The sequence below is a fragment of the Chrysemys picta genome, chromosome 15, assembly GCF_011386835.1.
Source record: "Chrysemys picta bellii isolate R12L10 chromosome 15, ASM1138683v2, whole genome shotgun sequence".
NCBI lineage: Eukaryota > Metazoa > Chordata > Testudines > Emydidae > Chrysemys > Chrysemys picta.
Genome location: NC_088805.1, coordinates 11,412,386 through 11,432,157, shown reverse-complemented (window position 1 = coordinate 11,432,157; position 19,772 = coordinate 11,412,386). Strand labels below are relative to the sequence as shown.

Genomic DNA, 19,772 nt, shown 5'->3' with positions numbered 1-19,772 from the left:
ACTAATTGGAGTGTGGAAGGGAGATCTCCCGTTTAAAGAATTCTCCTGACTTAAAAGCTCCTTTCCCCATTAACACCGCCCCCCCCATACACACTCATTCTCTGCTTGCTTCAGGGACCAGGGGTTTTTCTTGGATTCACACTGCATACATATTTAAATTAATGGTGAATATCTGTGTTGTAAAAATATTTCTATTGACTTTCTGGGGAGGGAAACTGAGCAGGGATGAAGAGGGATGCTTTTGCAGCTAAAGCACAAGGTGGGAGACAGAATAGCTGGGCTCTATTTCTGCCTTCACTTCAGACTTGCTGTGTGATCATGGGCAAATCACTGAAGCCAACATTTTAAAAAGTAACCACTGATTTTCCATGCCCAATGTAAGACACCTTAGGCATGACTTTCAGAGATGCTGAGCACCTACAGCTCCCATTGGCTTCAGGTGAAACTGTGGGTGTTCGGTGCATCTGAAAATCAGGCCTGTGGTATCTCAAGTTGGGACTCCCAAATCAGTAGCAACTTTTGAAAATTGGCCCTTTACTGCTTCAGGTTCCCCATTTGTTAAAAGTGAGTAATGATAAAAACTCAGAGGGTGTTTCTGAGGCTTGACTCATATTTAGAAAGCACTTTGTGATCCTCAGATGGAAGGTGCTAAAGAAAGGCATAAAACATTAAATAACACGTCAAAAAAAGAAAGAAAGAAAGAAAGAAACCACCCTAAACTAGGGCGTTTCAATGATGTAGTCAGATTACAAGTCAAATGAGACAAGATGTTTCAAGCCCGAGCATGACTCCACTAACATCAGTATAATTCAGGAGCTACTCCCCTGAGGTCAGTGGAGCTGCTCCAGTGTTCAACTAGTGGGAGATCAGAATCAAGCCCTTCATTGTTTAATATATTAGATGACAGAGGTGTGACACCTTTGGGACTTTATTTTTCCCAAAAAGCTGAGGGATTTACCACAATCATCCCGTCTCTTACTATCTGTCTGAAAAACTTTTAATTGTAGATTTTATATTGATTTTTTTTCTTTTTCATATTTTAAAGAGAAGTAGATCATTAGGATATTTTACAGCGCCCCTTCATTCTAAGAGTATCTCCCTTGGCTCACCTGCATTCCTGGGGTTTTGGGGGAGCATGTCCCCATATACCTACTTATTTTCATAACAGCTTCTCCCTGTGGGAAATGGCTTTGGACAGCTAATTTGGAAGATGGTGATGGTTGGCCTTGATAGTGCTGTGAATGCCAGCTAACTAGTGGCTTTGGGAAATACTTTGTGCCATGAGGGAATTCTTTTTTATACCTGTGAGGAAAAGAAGCAGTGAATCTGCTAGTCCACTTCAGCAGCTATGGAAAGGATTGTATGGGAATGTCATAGGTGGGGAGGACATATCCAGGACAAACATGAAATAAGGACCCAAATGTAGCAAAACCAGCTTTGAGAAAAGTCCCCAGCAAGCAAGAGAGCAGAGAGATAAATATAAAAGGGTTGGGAAGAGTGAGCAAGTGCTACAAGGGCAAGAATGGACAAATAGGAGAAGAAGCAAAATATTCCAAACTGGATCATAAGCAGTACAGAATCAGACTTCTTCAATGAGAGATCAGATTGTTTGGCCTTGGGTCACAGGTGACCCAACATGGCTCAGGATCCAAGATGATTTATTGATGCCATGTTAGTTCCAAACTCAAAATATTATTATTTTTTAAATCAAGGTTTTCCTATTAGGAAAAGGATAGATAATAAAACAGAAAACATCAGAATGCCACTATATAAATTCATAGTATGCCCACACCTTGAATACTGCATGCGTTCTGGTCACCTCATCTCAAAAACAATATATTAGAATTGAAAAAGGTTAAGAAAAGGGCAACAAAAATGATTAAGGGTATGGAACAGCTCCCATATGAGGAGAGATTAAAAAGACTGGGACTTTTCAGCTTGGAAAAGAGATCACTAATGGGGGATATGATAGAGGTCTATAAAATCATGACTGGTATGGAGAAAGTAAATAAGGAAGTGTTATTTACTCCTCATAACACAAGAACTAGGGGTCACCAAATGAAATTAATAGGCAGCAGGTTTACAATAAACAGAAGGAAGTACTTCTTCACAAAATGCACAGTCAACCTGTGGAACTCATTGCCAGGGGATGTTGTGAAGGCCAAAACTATAACGGGGTTCAGAAAAGAATTAAATCAGTTCATGGAGGATAGGTACATCAATGGCTATTAGCCAAAATGGTCAAGGATACAACTCCATGCTCTGGGTGTCCTTAGCCTCTGATTGCCAGAAGCTGGGATGGATGATACGGGATGAATCCCTGTTCTGTTCATTCCGTCTGAAGCACCTGACAATGTCCACTGTCAGAAGACAGAATACTGGGCTAGATGGACCATCAGTCTGACCCCAGTATGTCTGTTCTTATTGTGACATTGTGCCGTCTATATGGTTTTATAAAAACATGATAATAAGTGACTATAATGTAACTGGGATAGTTTTAGAAAAATATGGTAATAAGTGAATATAACGTAACTGGGATATGCTTCATGCAAAAGGTCTCTTGTAAGGTATCATTACAAAGCTTATAATCTACTGAGTATGATCATCTGATTTGTATAAATGCACCACTCTTGTATCTAAAACTAGAAATATAAAATGTAACTCTGAGGGCCTGTTGTAATTATGTAAAGTGTGGGCCATTAATGATGGTTTGGAATCTTGATGACTCCCATTAACAAGGACCATTATCCGCAGATGGCTGTGTTTACCTGTGAGTTTTCCTGTATATGTGTGTGCTGGCAAGTGGGCAATGAAGTCTTGCAATGACACGTGATCATGTCACCTGAACTCAGGGCCGGCTCCATGGTTTTGGCCACCCCAAGCAGCCAAAACAAAAAAACAAACAAAAAAGCCGCAATCGCGATCTGCAGCGGCAATTCAGCGGGAGGTCCTTCACTCCCAGGCGGAGTGAGGGACCGTCCGCCGAATTGCTGCCGAATACCTGGACGTGCCGCCCCTCTCCGGAGCGGCCGCCCCAAGCACCTGCTTGAGAAGCTGGTGCCTGGAGCCGGCCCTGCCTGAACTGGAATCCATCTTTAACCTGGTGCTTTTCCAGTGAGGGGGGTGGAAACCCAGAGGGTTCCCGCCTTATGCAAAAGATATATAAAGGGGTGGAACAGAACAAAGGGGGAGAGGAGCCATCATGAAGAATCCCCTAGCTATCACCTGAGCTGCAACAAGAGCTGTACCAGGGGAAAGAATTGTGCCCAGGCCTGGAAGGTGTCCAGTCTGAGAAAAAACTTACTGAAGCATCTCTGAGGGTGAGATTATCTGTATTCAGTTTGATTAGGCATAGATTTGCGCATTTTAGTTTATTTTGCTTTGTGACTTACTTTGTTCTGTCTGTTACTACTTGGAACCACTGAAATCCTACTGTCTGTATTTAATAAAATCACTTTTTATTTAGTAATTTACTCAGAGTATGTATTAATACCTGGGGGAGTAAACAACTGTGCATATCTCTCAATCAGTGTTATAGAGGGCGAACAATTTATGAGTTTGCCCTGCATAAGCTTTATGCAGGGTAAAACGGATTTGTCTGGGTTTAGAGCCCATTGGGAGTTGGGCATCTGAGTGCTAAAGACAAGCACACTTCTGTGAGCTGTTTTCAGGTAAACTTGCAGCTTTGGGACAAGTGATTCAGACCCTGGGTCTGTGTTGGAGCAGACTGCAGTGTCTGGCTCAGCAAGACAGGGTGCTGGAGTCCTGAGCTGGCAGGGAAAACAGAAGCAGGGGTAGTCTTTGCACATCGGGTAGCAGCTCCCAAGGGGGTTTCTGTGATCCAACCCATCACACATATATTCTAAGGTTGTCCAAAGCTGTGTGAAGCATTTAAAGGGACAGCAACAACCTACCTATTTCATGTTCCCTAGCCTGAAAGCATGAGCAGGGGAATCGGGCCCTGCGCCGAAGAGGGCCCCGTGTCTTACTCGCCCAGCGATCCGCTCCGAGTCTTCGGTGGCATTTCGGCGGTGGGGGGGTCCTTCAGTGACGCGGAGCGGACCCCCCGCCACCAAAGTGCCGCCGAAGACCTGGACTGCCACCGGGTATTTGAATCGGGCCCTGCAGGTCCTAAAACCGGCCCTGAGCATGAGGATCCACAAAAAGTATGAGTGAATGTTGTGTATAGTGTGTTGGACCCCTGGAAAAGGTCCTTCTTTAAGAGATGATATTCTTGGTCATAGACACCTGCTCCAGTTGCACAGCAGGAGAAGAATGGCAGTTATTTTTTCAGTACAATGTCCATTAGATCAGGGGTCGGCAACATTCGGCACGCGGCTCGCCAGGGTAAGCACCCTGGCGGGCCGGGCCAGTTTTATTTACCTGCTGACGCGGCAGGTTTGGCCGATCGTGGCCCCCACTGGCCGTGGTTCGCCATCCCGGGCCAATCGGGGCGGCGAGAAGCCGCGGCCAGCACATCGCTCGCCCGTGCCGCTTCTCGCTGCCCCCATTGGCCCGGGATGGCGAACTGCGGCAAGTGGGGGCCGCGATCAGCCGAACCTGCCGTGTCAGCAGGTAAATAAAACTGGCCCGGCCCGCCAGGGTACTTACCCTGGCGAGACGCGTGCCGAACGTTGCCGACCCCTGCATTAGATGAACTTGGTCACTGTGATTTGCTTGATAAAATTATTAGGAAAATACTCTTTAACTTCTGACAAAAGAATTACAGTAAGTGGTGTGGCAGACATGGGCGGGAGGAAAATTATGCTGTTGCCCCCATGCAGAGTGGAGAATACAGAATGGGTACTCTATGTCTATCTCCAGAACTTTCAGACTGCAGCTGCAGAAACCTAAATCAAGGCCATTTGAACCCAAAAATCACCTGGATCTTTGCACTCTGAATATTCTCATGGAACTTCTTTCTCTCTTCCCCCTACAAAGGGAAGGAAGCTCAGACAGTGAGTGATTGCACAGCCTGCAAAGCTTTTCCTACAGTCTGAAGATGGGGTTTTGCCTGGGAAGACACTGGTGTCTGTCTTGATTAGGATACGATACCTGATATAAGTCATGTAACAGATACAAACAAAATACCTTGGCAAAGCCCTGAGGAACCAGGACAGTCTGAGCTGCTTAAGAAGATTTGTGAGATGTATTTATGTCCTGGGCACTGGATTTGGTTTTAACCTGCCCTCTTACAGGAGTTTCAGCATACAGGAAGATGCTCTTTTTCTATTCTCAAATGGCCAACAGACTTTACAAAATCTTACTATTTAAAATCTCAATGCGGCCCGGGTTGCCTTAACGCCATCCTCAGCATGGGCAGGGCCGGCTCCGGGCACCAGCTTAACAAGCAGGTGCTTGGGGCGGCCATGGGAGAGGGGCGGCACCTGCGGCAATTCGGTGGCGGCAGGTCCCTCACTCCCTCTAGGAGCGAAGAACTTGCCGCTGAACTGCCGCCGCCAATTGCAGCTTTTTTTTTTTTTTTTGCTTGGGGCGGCAGAAATGCTGGAGCCGGCCCTGAGCATGGGAATGCTATAAAGGTGGCTAGGGTGGGATCTGTGGAGCAAATGTCCATTTATTGATGATTAGAAGGTGAGTGGAAGTGTTAAATTAGAAGGTGAGTGGAAGTGTTAGAACACAGGTGGGGCATTGACTATATGATGAGCGAGAGTGAATGCTTTGGAGAGGGACAGAAAAACAACTTCTGCTCACTCAGAGTATGCTTGAGTGCTGCGCCAGATGTACTCTAGTCCTGCAAGTAAGAACATAAGAATGGGCATGCTGGGTCAGACCAATGGTCCAGCTAAACTAGAATCCTGTTTTCCAACAGTGCTTGGTGCCAGATGCTTCAGAGGGAATGAACAGAACAGGGCAATTATTGAGTGATCCATTCCCTGTTGTCCAGTCCCAGCTTTTTGGCAGTCGGAGATTTAGGGACACCTGGAGCATGGGGTTGCATCCCTGACCATCTTGGCTAATAGCCATTGATAGACCTATCCTCCATGAACTTCTCTAATTGTTCTTTTGGCCATCACAGCATCCCCTGGCAAAGAGTTCCACAGGTTGCTGTGCATTGTTTGAAGAAGTACTTATGTTTGTTTTAAACCTGATGCCTATTAATTTCATTGGGTGACCCCTAGTTCTTGTGTTATGTGAAGTGGTAAATAACACTTCCCTATTCCCTTTCTCCATACAATTCATGGTTTTATAGGCCTGTTATATTCCTCCTTAATCATCCCTTTTCTAAGCAGAACAGTTCCAGTCTTTTTAATCTCTCTTCATATGGAACCTGTTCTTTATCCCTCATCATTTTCATTGCCCTTCTCTGCACCTTTTCCAATTCTAATATATCATTTTTGAGATGGGGTGACCAGAACTTCACGCAGTGTTCAAGGTGTGGGTCTACCATGGATTTATACAGTGGATTATGACTGTTCTTGTTTTGTCTGTCCCTGTGCATGATCACTCAGTGCTGCTGGGGAGAGGGTAGGGAACAGCTCATACGAATCTGATCCCTCTGAACTGCTCTGCGAGGGATACATTCATGCTATTCCCAAGCCCCGTAATGGGACCCAGTTCCTGTGAGTGTCTGCTTCTGCTGAGCACTATGCAGAGACTATCCAAAGTACAGGAGAGTTATGGTCTTTTGGCCCAATTCTCCATTGCCCTTCACTTGGTATAGTCATGTACAACAGTGCAAAGTGAGTGTAAAACACTGCCATTCTAATGTGATGGCACAAGGCGCAGGGCAATAGAGAATCAAGCCCATATTGTATAGTCTACTAATTAGAAATAAGAGCCATGTCCCAAATGCAACCAACTTCCTGTCTGATTGCACATTACGAATCCCCCTTCTGTCTCCAAATCTCTCTGTTTACCCACCTCACCACATGCCTTTTCTTTTTACCATTTTCTGCACACCCCTTCTCTATTCCTATCTCCAGTTCTATAGGTACTTGTATCTCAGACCCAAACTCCAGCCTCTCACTATTCCCTGCCCTGATGCATTTCTCTTCCCCTTTTCTTTCTGTCCTTCTCTCTTGCCTTCCCATCGCTGTTACACATCCCAAACTCCCCTTTCTCCCCAACCAAGCCCTCACTTTGACTCCTCTACTCCTCCCAAATCCCCTTCTGTCTTACTCAGATCCTTACTCTTACTCATACTTGTGCTCCTAAAAAGGTGTAGGCCCGTAGCTACAGAAAACAGTGCAGAGTGAAAATGTGAGCTGTGCCACTGCTTTGAGTGGTGATGGCAGGGGCATCAGCAAGGAACATGAAAATGAGGTTCCCTCCCCCCATTGTGGCACCTGCACTATCTATTCTGTAATGCCTGGCTGGCTGCAGGTAACAGTAGAGAGATAGGGTGGCATCAGCTTTAAAAAGCCCCTCAGGCTATTGCAGAAGAGCTACAAAGTAGTATGAGCTGAAGGTGTCAGAGGCTGAGAGAGAAAGAGAGACTCTCCAGCATAGGGATTGGGCAATGAAACTGTCAGTCTCTGATGTAACAAGCAGTATTCAAATTGTCACTTTTTAGAACTCTGAAGCTGATCCTGGAACTGGGGTCTGCTTATTGGCGGCAACCTTTCACTGACTGCCAAATTCAGCTAATCAGGCTTCAAAGTAGAGGAGGGGAGGCCTGTAATGGGGGAAAATAGGTCTGATTCCCCCCCCCCGCCCCAGCACCAGCTCTGATCTCCCTAGTGAATGAGGGGGGAAGAGAGATAGGAAGCAGTGCCCCTACCCAAGGGCACTGAGCAGTCTGGTGATGGGGAGAAGGACTGGAAGATGTTCCCCCCTATACTGGGTGCTGGGCTGAGGGACTGGGTGAGAGTTACTGGGGATAGCCAGCTAGGAATAAAGGTAGTACAAGAACCATCAACTATGATAAAGGTCTGTGCCAATGGCACTTAGAGGGGATAGAGTACAGGCAGTGAGGATGAGTTCAGGTAGCTTTTTGAGAGGAGGAGCAGAGACCTATTTTAATTGTTTTAATTTACTCTTACTGTAAACATTTTAGTGCTTATCTTGTTTTACTAAAAATCTGGTGTAATGGGAAGTGGAGAATATGGTGTCAGTGCAGAAAAATGTTCTCAGCTCGAAGATAAGTATCTCTATCCTTATCTATGGAAAAGAGAATCCTGTGCACACTGCATTTTGGAAAAGGGAGAAGAACAAAGCCAGTATGGGTCTATGGCAGATGTTAAAGCACAATAACAACTTGGTAGAAACTGACCATTCTTCAGACCTGTAAATACTCAGGTGTGTGAAACAAATCAGTTAGCTTAGACTTTATATTTACTGTTTCCTCCATTTACATAATGTATCAGTCTGAGATACACTTGAATAGTTTTTCGTCATATAGACTGGGTGCCAGATAATAATTACATGAGTCTGTGAGAATGATGGAAAGGTTTTTCTGAACTATTCTCTGTCCATCTTCCATTTCACCTCCAGGACAGCAGCTGGCGCACTGCACTCCCCTTACACAAAACTTCCTTTGTGTCCTTCAAAATTCCCTTCCTCTTTGTTCTCTTACCTTGAACTCACTACTCTCTACTACCCTGCTCAGTACAAACTCCCCTTTTTGGTACCCAAATCGTAAAGCTCTTGCTTTCCCTCCCACCTCCAGACCTTCGCTTCCTTGTGGTGCCAGGGCCGCAGTCCTGTTCACTCTTGCTTTCTTGCATCATTTGGTGTATTCTCCCCCTTTGTACCCCTTTTTCTGTTGCCATGATTCTTTCATCTGCACTTTACTTACTTGTCATGGCCCCTTTAAGTTTTCATATCCCTTCTTTGTCCTATTCTTTCTTATTCATCATTGCATTTCTCCTCTCCCATTCTTTCAGTCTTCCATCCAAATCCCTATTCCTTTTGTGTATTCTATTCCTCTTTCCTCAAATGCTCTGCAGCATACAACCTATTTTATAATAATCTAACCCTATTTAATGGGTTGTGTTGCAACAGAGTAAAGTTTTAAGCTTTTTCAGCTGTTCTGTTTTACTGTTATTGATGCCCAAACATGAACCAAGTCCAAATTCTATTTATCTAGGTGCTTATATGGCCCCCATAACTGTAGTGTTTGAGAGCCTAGGGCTCCTTTTCAGCCCTTCATTCTAGTTAATTAATTTTGCCTTTACTTACCTAAACCACTTGCCTCAAGTCAGTTTCCACCATGTAGGAGAATGGCCAGGCAGTTTCCTTTGAAGCAGACACCAGTATGCCTCATATACTGGCCAGCAGGGAGTGTTTACAATCATTCTCTCCGGAGAGCAAGCATCATTTCCAAAGCAGGCGTGAGCATAACTGGAAGCCACTGTCAGCAGACTGGCATTGCCCCCAGGCTGGCTAAAAAGCCGCAGTTAATATTTTCCAGGTTTACATGTTCACTATCGTAAAACAAATATTAAAACATTATTTGGATTCTTATTCAAGCTGTTTTATTAACTGGCCAAATTAAATTTAAAGCAAGGCTCTTCTCTTTATCCCTCTGCTGAAGCCTTCCACCTCCTGTGAAGAGATGGATCTCCAAAACGCTGTCTCTCTCAGCCTCCTGCAATGATGGAGGAGGAAAAAAGTCTCTGCTACTCTATTCCTCCCTCATCCTTCATTTTTTGGCTCCTGCCTCCCTTTGTGAATAACTCGAATATCTATCTGCCTCTGCTTCAGAGTTCATAGAGAAAAGGTCTATAAATGGCTTTTAGCCAAGATGGGTAGGAATGCAACCCCCTACTCTGGGTGTCCGTAGCCCTTGCCAGAAGTTGGGAGTAGATCAAAGGGAATGGATCACTTGATGATTGCCTGTTCTAGTCATTTCCTCTGAAGCACCTGGCATTGGCCACTGTCAGAAGACAGGATACTGGGCTAGATGGACCATCGGTCAAACCCATTATGGCCATTATGTTCTCCTAAACACTCACTTCTTCTCTGAGGCCCACAGACATTAACCCACATTAATCAAACGCCCTCTTTCCCTTCTCCATTATTTTGATGGGGAAGAGGGAGTGAAACATGAGTAACACAACACTAACACAATGTAATATTTAATCCTCTCTGGGTCTTCCAGTGTGGCATCCTTTATCTAGCTGTCTCTTAAATACAAAGATTATAATGGATGGAAAGAATGGTAAATTGCTGACATACATTGATGACAAACCAGTAGATTTTTCTATTTGTGTGTGTGGAACACAGTATGGAATTATTGTGTTATTGTATAGAAGCAGCTCATCCTGTGAGGCTGTGTGTGTACTCATCTCCCATTGACACCCATGGGAGTTTAGCATACTTAGCAGCTTGAGATCATACTATGTAACTGATTTCCCAAGAAATGGTTACAAAGTCTTTGTTTTTTAACATTACTGTACATAATTATAAGGGCCAATGTATAGCCAAAGAAACTGCTGGCAACTTCTGATGAGATTTTTGCCCCAATTCTGCAAATGTTGCGGACATGTCACCAGATTTAAGAGGATGGGCATTGAAAAATATCCAAGGGTAATGGATAGGCCTGGTCACTCTGCAGCAACCTGTGCCAGGCCTAGCAGCAATATTAGCAGTTACACTTTCGTATTTGTATTGTGGTTGTACCCACAGGCCCCACTCAGGATCTGAGCCATATTGTGTAAGGTGCTGTACAAACATGCAGTAAGAAATAGCACCTGCCCCAGCAATCTTACAGTGTGGGAAAAAAAGTGCTTGTCTATTCTGGTTGGAGCTGAAGTACAGTATTGAGATTACTGCAGGGAATGGGAGCCTGGGAAATAAAACTGATTAAAGGTCAAGAATGAATGGGAGTTTCTTGATATCTGTCTTACCATTCCTAACCAGGCAGCGTGGCATGATGGGGAATCAGAAAATAAAAGGGAAGCCCATGCTGGATAAATTGGAGAGAGGAATGAGTATAATAAATAACCTGTATATTGGGGAGGGATAGCTCAGTGGTTTGTGCATTGGCCTGCTAAACCCAGGGTTGAGAGTTAAATTCTTGAGGGGGCCATTTAGGGATCTGGGACAAAAATCTGTCTGGGGATTGGTCCTGCTTTGAGCAGGGGTTAGCAGATATATTGGGCATTTTGGCCCAATGTCTGTTATGTTGTGACATTCCATTAATCTGAATGAATGTGCCATGTGCCAAGTGACATGCACAGAGTTGTAGTTGTGAAGAGGTAAGAAGTGTTCTTTGACGTAGGTCCATGGTAAATAATCTAGCAGTTCAATTACTCCCAACTAAATTTTGACACTAGCACTTAGAATTATAGAATATCAGGGTTGGAAGGGACCTCAGGAGGTCATCTAGTCCAACCCCCTGCTCAAAGCAGGACCAATCCCCAGATTTTTGCCCCAATCCCTAAATGGCCCCCTCAAGAATTTAACTCACAACCCTGGGTTTAACAGGCCAATGCTCAAACTACTGAGCTATCCCTTCCTCCCCTATTGGTGCAGTTTGGGGTTGAACTAGAGGGTGCACTCACTCAGCTTCCCAAAGTATCTGTACATGGACACATGCAGGACAGACTACTTTGTTGGTGAGGAAGATTTGGAACATGGCATAAGTGTCAGGCTGGTGGTCTATGGTCCGATCAGTTTATTAATCCATGCCAATGTAAAATTGCACTGTGATTTGGGCCACTATACAGCAGCTGAAACAAGGCTCCAGTGCCTCTGAGAAGGGCAGCTGCAAAAGGAAATTATGGTTGTATACCCTCAGTTTTTATACAACACTCACTGCCATCAATGGAAGTTGAACTGACGATCCATTGTAGTACATACCCCTGCTGTTGTAGTCCTGGCCCACAGTACCTCATAAAAAATATTATTCTGCTGTAATCACAGTCCCTTGGTAATGATAGGAGCTGGTAAAGGTGCTGTCTCTATTTTAAAGGGAGGTGATCACTCAGGCTGGGTCTACACTACCCGCCTGAATCGGCGGGTAGAAATTGACCTCTCGGGGATCGATTTATCGCGTCCCAAAATCGATCCCCGAATCGACGCTCTTACTCCACCAGCGGAGGTGGGAGTAAGCGCTGTCGACGGGAAGCCGCAGAGGTCGATTTTGCCGCCGTCCTCACAGCGGGGTAAGTCGGCTGCAAGATGTCGAATTCAGCTACGCTATTCACGTAGCTGAATTTGCGTTTCTTAAATCGACTCCCCCCTGTAGTGTAGATGTAGCCTCAGAGTCTGGTTGGATAGTGATAGTTGAGTAAAGTACCAGGATACAAGTACTACAGTGATGGGCACAGGAACATGAATCTAAATAGAGAAAATATGTTGAGGGGGAAAAAGTTACACTAGTCTGTCTCCATTCTGGTGATTGAAAGGGCGGTAGATCTCTAATCAATCGTACTAAAGAGATACTGTGGTCAAGGGACTGTGCAAAGGACTCCGTGAGGACTTCCTGGGTTCATGCTCCAGCTCTGCCCGAGACTGACTGTGTGGCCTTGGTAAAGTCACTTCACATCTGTGCCTCATTCCCTTATCTGTAAAATGGGGATAATGCTGCCCATGGATTGTGAGGAGTAAATGTAAGGTATCATTTAGTGCAGAGGTTCTCAATCAGGGGTCCGGTGCCCCCTGGGGGGAGGGAGGGCTACAAGCAGGTTTCAGAGGGTTCACCAAGCTAGGCCAGTATTACAATTGCTGGGGCCCAGGGTAGAAAGCCAAATCCCCACCCCATGGCACTGCAGCCTAGGGCCCTCAGCCTCCACACCTGAGACTGAAGCCAAAGTCTAAACAAATTAGCTTTGCAGGCCCCCCAATCGTGTAGGGCTCTGGGCAATTGCCCTGGCTTTTATATGCAGAAAAACAGTTGTTGTGACAGAGGCGGGCCATGGAGTTTTTAATTGCATCTTAGGGGAGAAGGGGGGGCCTCAGAAAAGAAAACATTGAGAACCCCTGCTTTAGTGAACACTTGTGGGATACTGTGGATATATAAGAGTCCCACAGAAGCAAGGAAGGTGTGTGTGTGTGTGTGTTGGGGGGGGGGGGTGTCAGCAGTCTTGTTTAAATAAGGTACATGCCACAACATGCAGGTTCTGCTTCAGGCTTTGTTTGTGTCATGTGTTACTGTATGCAGTGTTGGTCCCATGATATTAAAGAGACAAGGTAGGTGAGGGAATATCTTTTATTGGATCAACTTCTGAGCTTACAGAGGGCTCTTCTTCACGTCTGGGATCTCTCTTATTGTTGTCAATTTGATTTAACCCTCTCAGACCAAGCTTCTCCTCTGTGCCCTGGTGGATCAGGCTGGAGATGATGTCACAGGTGTGCAAGGCAGCACTGGAGAGGAGTATGGCTCACATTCCTGCCACACTCAGGCTCACTGGGGCATTTGGCCTCCGTTCAGGGTAAGTGAAAGAAGCGCAAAGGCAAGTTTTAGGCGGACTAACAAAGCTAAACCCACACACGGATCTGAGCCAGCCAGGCTCCAGCTGTAGGGCTCTCCACAGAAGCCTCTCGGGGGCTTTCACAGCCCGGTTTCCTTTTGTGCCGCCCGGTGCCATGGTTTCAAACGTGAGTGCCTAAAGTTAGGCCGCTCCAGCCCCGTTTTAAGCCCCCACGTTTGAACAGCCCCAACTGCAGCCAGCGCTTCGGGTCTTGTTACGCAGCTTTCTTAGCAGAAATAGCTCTGCTCCCCCGCTCTAGGACGCGCTGCCGGGTCCCCCAGAGCAGCGGAGACCCGCACGGTAGCACGCCAGAGCCAGGAGCGATTCAGCACAAGCTTCCCCAGGGCCAGCTCCAGGCCCCCTTTGTCTCTAGCTGCACGCACCGCGCTGCAGGAGCCCCAGCAGCCCCTCCATGGCGAGCCAGGTGAGATCCTCCGTACGCCGGCTACAGGCTGGCTCCCTCCCCCCGGGCTGGAGAAGGGGGCCAGGTGGGGAGCGCACACGGGGTCCCGTCCCTGCTCCTCTCCCGGGCTGTACCAGCCGCAGACGGGTCGACTCCGCTCTACTTGCCTGGCCGCGGCGTGGCTCTCCCCGAGCCCCGCTCGCTGCCGTCCCCCCGGTGCAGGCGGCTAGGCAGGCAGCAGCCGGCTGGGTTTTATGCGCACGCCGGCTGCCCGCCCGCCGGGGGTGGGAGGAGCCGGGCAGGTTGTCCCCGCCGGGCCCTCCTCCCTCCCTCCCCGCCTGGCTGAGAGGGGTCGGGGGAGGGGGCAGCATGGCCTGTCCGTCCGGCCCCTTTTCCAGCGCTCATCTGCCCCGGGAGTGCGGCTCTGCTCCTCGCAGGGAGAAGAGGTCCGAATGGAGACAGAAGCCAGCCAGCCCGGCCTCGCCTCCCCGGACTCCCCGCACGATCCCTGGTACCGCTCCGCCCGGCGCGGCGGGGGGCGGGAGCCGGGGCCGGCAGCGCGCCTCTCCCACCACCCCCGGCTCCAGCCAGCCCCCCGCTCCCCACGAGCTCGTGGCCCGGACAGGCTTGGCGGTGGTGGCGGCGGCCGCTGCCAACATGGCCGATGCCTGCGAGCTCACCCTGCCGCCGCCGGCTGCCGCCGGAGTCCGGACCCGAGCCCCCCTCCCCCGAGCCGAGCATAAGGCCACGCGCTGACCCCGGGACTGGGCAGCCCGCACCGCCCCCCCCCCCCCGGGGCCGCGCTGGGTCCCCCCCCGTGCCCGCTCCCGAGCCTGGGCAGCTCGTCCCGCATCCGCGGCGCGCCGGGTCCGGTTCCCTGCTGGAGCCGGGCAGCCCGCCCTGCCTGCTGCCCCCCTCCCGCCGCCGGCTAGCTCGGCCCGGACCCCCGGCTGCCCCCCGGCCGCCCCGCTCCATTCACGGCTCTTTTTGTGTCTCCCACAGCAAAATGTTCATCGGGGGACTGAGCTGGCAAACCACGCAAGGTGAGGCCCGCCGGGCAGGGGCCGCTCCCCGCGGGCCGCGGCCGAACTCCGGACCGGGCACCTGCCACCCAAACTTTCCCAACTCCCCGGGCGGAGCGGGGTCGGGGCTCTGCCCGGCTCGGCCCGGCCCGGGGCTGTTATTCCCGGGGGGACCCGCTCTGTAAGGCTCCCTCGATGCCTCTTCCTGGGGGGCGGACAGCCGCGGCCGCCCCCGAACTCGTGTGTGTGTGTGGGCGCGTCGCTGTTCGCCACCAGGGGTCGGCTCCGGATCTGGGGCGCTTTCTCCGTGGGCCGGGCGGCGCGGTGGGGAGGGAGCCCCGGGGGGCAGGCGCTGGGTAGGGGCCCATGGCCTTGTGTTCTGGTTGCAGAGGGCTTGAGAGAATACTTCAGCCAGTTCGGGGAGGTGAAGGAGTGTCTGGTGATGCGGGACCCGCTGACAAAGAGATCCAGGTGAGAAGACCGGCCCCTGCTCCTCCTTTGCTCCTCGCCAGAGCCGGGCCCGACTTTAACCAACTTTCTCTCTTTTTTTCCTTCTTCCCCCCCCATCTCCCGCCTGGGATTCGGGGTTCAGGGGGTTCGGGTTTGTCACATTCATGGACCAGGCCGGTGTGGACAAGGTTCTGGCCCAATCCAGACATGAACTGGACTCCAAGACGGTGAGGTTTCTTCTCCCATCTAAGGGGGTTCATTTGTCAACTGAGCCTCAGTGCTGAGAACACTGATTGATTGTGGTGTTTGATTCCCAATGAGGGGTTATAAACTATTGATTACTGATAAAGAATTATCCCACCCTTCTGCATCCTGGTGATGGTTTGTTAACTGGCGGCTCTTCTGAGCTATGGATGACCAAGTATGGATTGGTTTGTGAATGTTGGAGTGTTGATTATGAATCTCAGATTATGATTTTTCCATTCTGCCTACTGATTGCAAGATCCCTTTTGAGAAACTGATTGTGGCACTTTGTGAGTTGAAAAGACTGAATACATTCAGGACTGCACAAGAAAAAGTGTGTCCATGTGAAACTAACAGTGTCTATGGGGGCAACTGACCCCTAAGTGGAGAGGACATACAGAGCTTCACACTCTCATGTGATGCCCTCTCTTAGTCCCTTATGGAAATACAGCACCCCACAGCCTTTGGTAGGCTTTTCTTGTCTCTTGCGTGCACCAGTCACCTTCTATTTTGCCATAGGTGTAACCCCTCCATGATGGGCGGTTGACCCTTACAAAGAGCTAGGCCTGTTCTCTCTGGTGATGCTATAGACCAGTGGTTCTCAAATTTTTGTATTGGTGACCCCTGAGTGCGACCCCCTTTATAAATCAAAAATGCATTTTGTAAAAAATATTTAATACTATTATAAATGCTGTAGGTGAAGCAGGGTTTTGGGGTGGAGGCTGACAGCTTGCAACCTACCATGTAAAAACCTTGCAACTCCTTGAGGGGTCATGACCCCCAGTTTGAGAACCCCTGTTATAGACCCATATCCCTTTGTGTTGAGGAGTTGTTGCCTCATGCTCTCTTATGGCTTCCCCAGGATACAAATTTGCAATGGCCATGAATTCCTGAAGTTTATTGTCTCCTGGTGTGCTTAGAAGGTGCCTTTGTGGGCCATCTTCTGCTTTTTGAGATATCAGTGGTGCCTCCATCCCCCAGGGTGGTGCATCAGTTCTTGCAATTACAGGCTGTTCTAGCCACTTTGTGAACTTATAGATAGTTTTTTGTAGAGTCATTGGGTCTCTTAACATAGACTGTCAGTTCCTGCATTGCAAGCCCTTGGCATCAGGGAGATATGTAGGATCTGTGTTTTGGGACTGGGTTGTAGAGATCTTTTGTCTGAGTAGTTTTAGTGACTTTTGTGCTGTCAAATTCCTCTTTCTTAATACTGCCCCAGAGGTGGGGATACAAGTGGTGGGGGCACATGGAGGAAAAAAAGAAGTTCCCGTTCCAGCCATGAACTAATGAAAAGTCCACATGTGTAACTTGAAGTCTAGTGAGGCAGTTCAGGCATCAAATTCTTTATCTGAGTTGAATAGAGAGAGCGGGAGAGAGAGACCCCTTTCTTGAGGCTTACAGCATGAGCTGCGGTGAGATTTATGTCTGTTCCTGTTTAACTGCATGGATCGTTCCCTTTGATGTATACAGGACCTTCCTCCCCATGGGAGCTTCTGGTTAAACCTATTCCAGCCGCCTTTGCAGCGTGCAGATTGCCAGGAGTCTTAAAAACCTCGTCCTCTCGTGAGAGTGGTGCAAAGTTAGTTTTGCTTTGCGGAGAGAATTATGATGAAATGTTTTGGGGTGGGGGCAGGCTTGTTTTATTTTATAGTCCATGTAAATGTGGGGTCTGATGGTGAATCTGTGGGACTGGCCTAGCTCACTCTTGAAAAGGTGAGTGATGGATGTTGATGGTGGCAGCAATCCCAAGAGTATTTCTGGGACAGAAGTGAGATGCAATCTATGATCTCCATTCTTACCTGTCTAAACCAATGCTGCTTCTGGTCTTAAAGCAATTCTGCAATCCTCTGGCTGGGCCCAGGAAGGGGAGGGGATGGGGAATGGGTAAGTGTGCTAAAGGAGAAGAGAAGGGACTTGTGGTGTAAAGAACATGTGGGTCTGGCCAGCCATTGAAATTCTCTGATGCATCTGGCTTGCTGATTGTATGTTGTGGAAACAAGAAGAATGGTGGCAGTTTCTCTAGAGTCCTTTCTTTGTCAGGAACTTTGATTTTTTTTATTGTATTATTATTATTTATTTTTAAAGTTTAAATCTGGGCTGAATGTTTTGGGGTATGTTGCCTGGTAATTGCTGGATTAGGATCTAAGACTGATCTATATGTGCAGTTCAGTGGCTCTCAATTCCCTTAAAACATGCTGATTTTGTAGCCCTGTGTGGAGCCTTAGATGTGTGGATTTTTTTGTTTTTGTCCCCCCCCCCCCTTTAGTTGAAAGTCTCTGCTGTTAGTCATGGACTAAATGTCACCAACTCATCTGAATCCTAACTTAGGCTTTTATAAAACCTTGTAGGAAAAGGCCCAGTGTCCTGAAACTACACCCTGCTTGGTGTCTCCTGGTAAACAGCACTTGGTAGATAATGTCTGCCCAACTTGTTGCTTCATTGTTTTCTGATTCTTCCTATTGTAATTAATGTTGTTGGCCTGATTCTCTGGAGGAAACCTTGTGCCTTTCAGACGTCTCTTTGTTTGTAAGCTAGATAGCAGTCTACAGGGGTTATTTATGGAAATGCTTGATATGAGAGTTGGCTTTGCCGTCTCAAGGTAAAAGATTTGCGTGCCTTTGTAAAGCTGCAGCGGGCTGCTGCCTTCAGTTTCTGTATGTGCCCTAGAAACAGTGATGTGTTTGAGGTTTTCTTGCTTTTGCTGTTTTTATTTGTGTGTGTGTGAAAGGGGTGCTGTAGGCATTTTCAGATTCACTATTAACTGGCACTAGAGAGATGACCGTTGTGCTTTTTTGAATCACTTCAGATCCCAGCTAATGGATAATGATGTCAGCAAGTTAAATGTAGTTATATGAGCTTACATGGGAATTAAACAGTGTTACGTGGCCTGAAAAGTGGTAATGAAGGGCCCAGTTGTGTTTACACTTGTGAGGTCAGTGGGATTCCATGGATATAACCATGGGCACAATTTGTCCCTAAAGGTTAGTAACTTGAAATGAAATGACAAGTACTTAAATAACACCCCCAACCACTGTCTGATACTGGTTAAATTTTTTAGGACATTATCTGAGGAACTCTGAATTCCTTGTGTACAAATCTTTTTATCACATCCATAACTGACACAGAAGTAAAACTCTACCAGATTATTGGCTTTAATACCAGGGATACAGAAAGAGATCACCACCACTTCTCCTTTAATTATGAAAATTCCTGCACTTGAGGAATAGTCCCCTTTTAGTACCTTGAGTCTTGTATTGAACGCTCTCTCTTCTGTGCACCTTCAGTTGCGCGTCTGCAGTTGGTTGGTCAGGCCTCGGTTTACCAGCAACAATAGCTAGTTGTGCAGAAGAATTTGTGAAATTACTGCCTGCCCCTTCTAGCCAGGTGGATATGTTATCTCTACCCAGTTTATCACACTCAGGGTAATGAAAAAATGAGGCCTGGGCTTAACTTTGCTGTGTATGAAAGCATCTTCTTGGCAGGAGCTGAATGACACTGGCTGAGAACTAAAAGACAGTAGATTATTGTTTTTGCTTATTATCTGCCATCAGCCTCTTGGTCTCCTGCCGTCCTCTGTACTCAGAATTCACTGAGGATTTCTGCACTAGCCAGGAAGCCAGAGGATTGGAGTGGGAGGAAGGGGGAGGAGAAGGGAAAGGTGCTCAGATGTCCCTATGAGGCACCAAGAGGGTATGTTGCTCTCTGTGTTTGGCAGTCATAAGGGGAGGTTTATTTATGTTCTTCACTTTTGCCTCTGTTTACTTACACGCTGAGTTTATTTATGTTCTAGGTTGTGAATCAGGATGGAGGTGGGAAGGCAGAGGGGAGTGATCTGAAGAGGTACTGAGCTTTGGGTTCTGTATGATAAATGAAAGGATGAACGAAGGGAGAAAAGCCAGGCTGGAAAGTAGAACAATAGCAGTGAGAGGAGCTGGAGAGCTGCCGTTTCCTTGCGGGCTGTTTGAGCTGCTGGGCTAATGGGACAAACTTCTCAACTTCTCTCCCAGCTACAGCCTTTCCAACTGTGGGCTGAAAGACCCTCTTTTAGCACAGGGCTCTCTAAGCTGATTTGTAGATTTGGATCATTTCTAATGTAAAGGTGACATCACAAGAGTTGCTGTATCTGTGTGTATGAATCTGTGTGTGTGTGTGTATGTGTGTATATATATACACACACACACACACACACACTATATATATATTATAGTGGGTGTTTGGTTTTCAGTGCATTAGTATTTTCCTAGTTTAAGTTGTGGTGGTGTTAATAATAGTGCA

General features: G+C 47.5%; 1 protein-coding gene across 17 annotated transcripts in view; it reads left to right on the top strand.

Annotated features, from left to right (window-relative positions):
* MSI1 (musashi RNA binding protein 1) overlaps nucleotides 1-19,772 on the top strand; it is a 61,755-nt gene that overhangs the window by 9,328 nt on the left and 32,655 nt on the right. For 8 of the 17 annotated variants that reach the window (XM_065568332.1, XM_065568328.1, XM_065568331.1 and 5 more), the window contains exons 3-6: nucleotides 13,206-13,340; nucleotides 14,785-14,825; nucleotides 15,194-15,275; nucleotides 15,397-15,481. In XM_065568332.1, the coding sequence (XP_065424404.1) occupies nucleotides 13,206-13,340; nucleotides 14,785-14,825; nucleotides 15,194-15,275; nucleotides 15,397-15,481 (343 nt within the window). Of the gene's footprint in view, nucleotides 1-13,205; nucleotides 13,341-13,626; nucleotides 13,804-14,063; nucleotides 14,294-14,784; nucleotides 14,826-15,193; nucleotides 15,276-15,396; nucleotides 15,482-19,772 lie in introns of those variants that run through there. The other 9 variants (XM_065568334.1, XM_065568333.1, XM_005288691.5 and 6 more) reach the window with 9 other exon arrangements.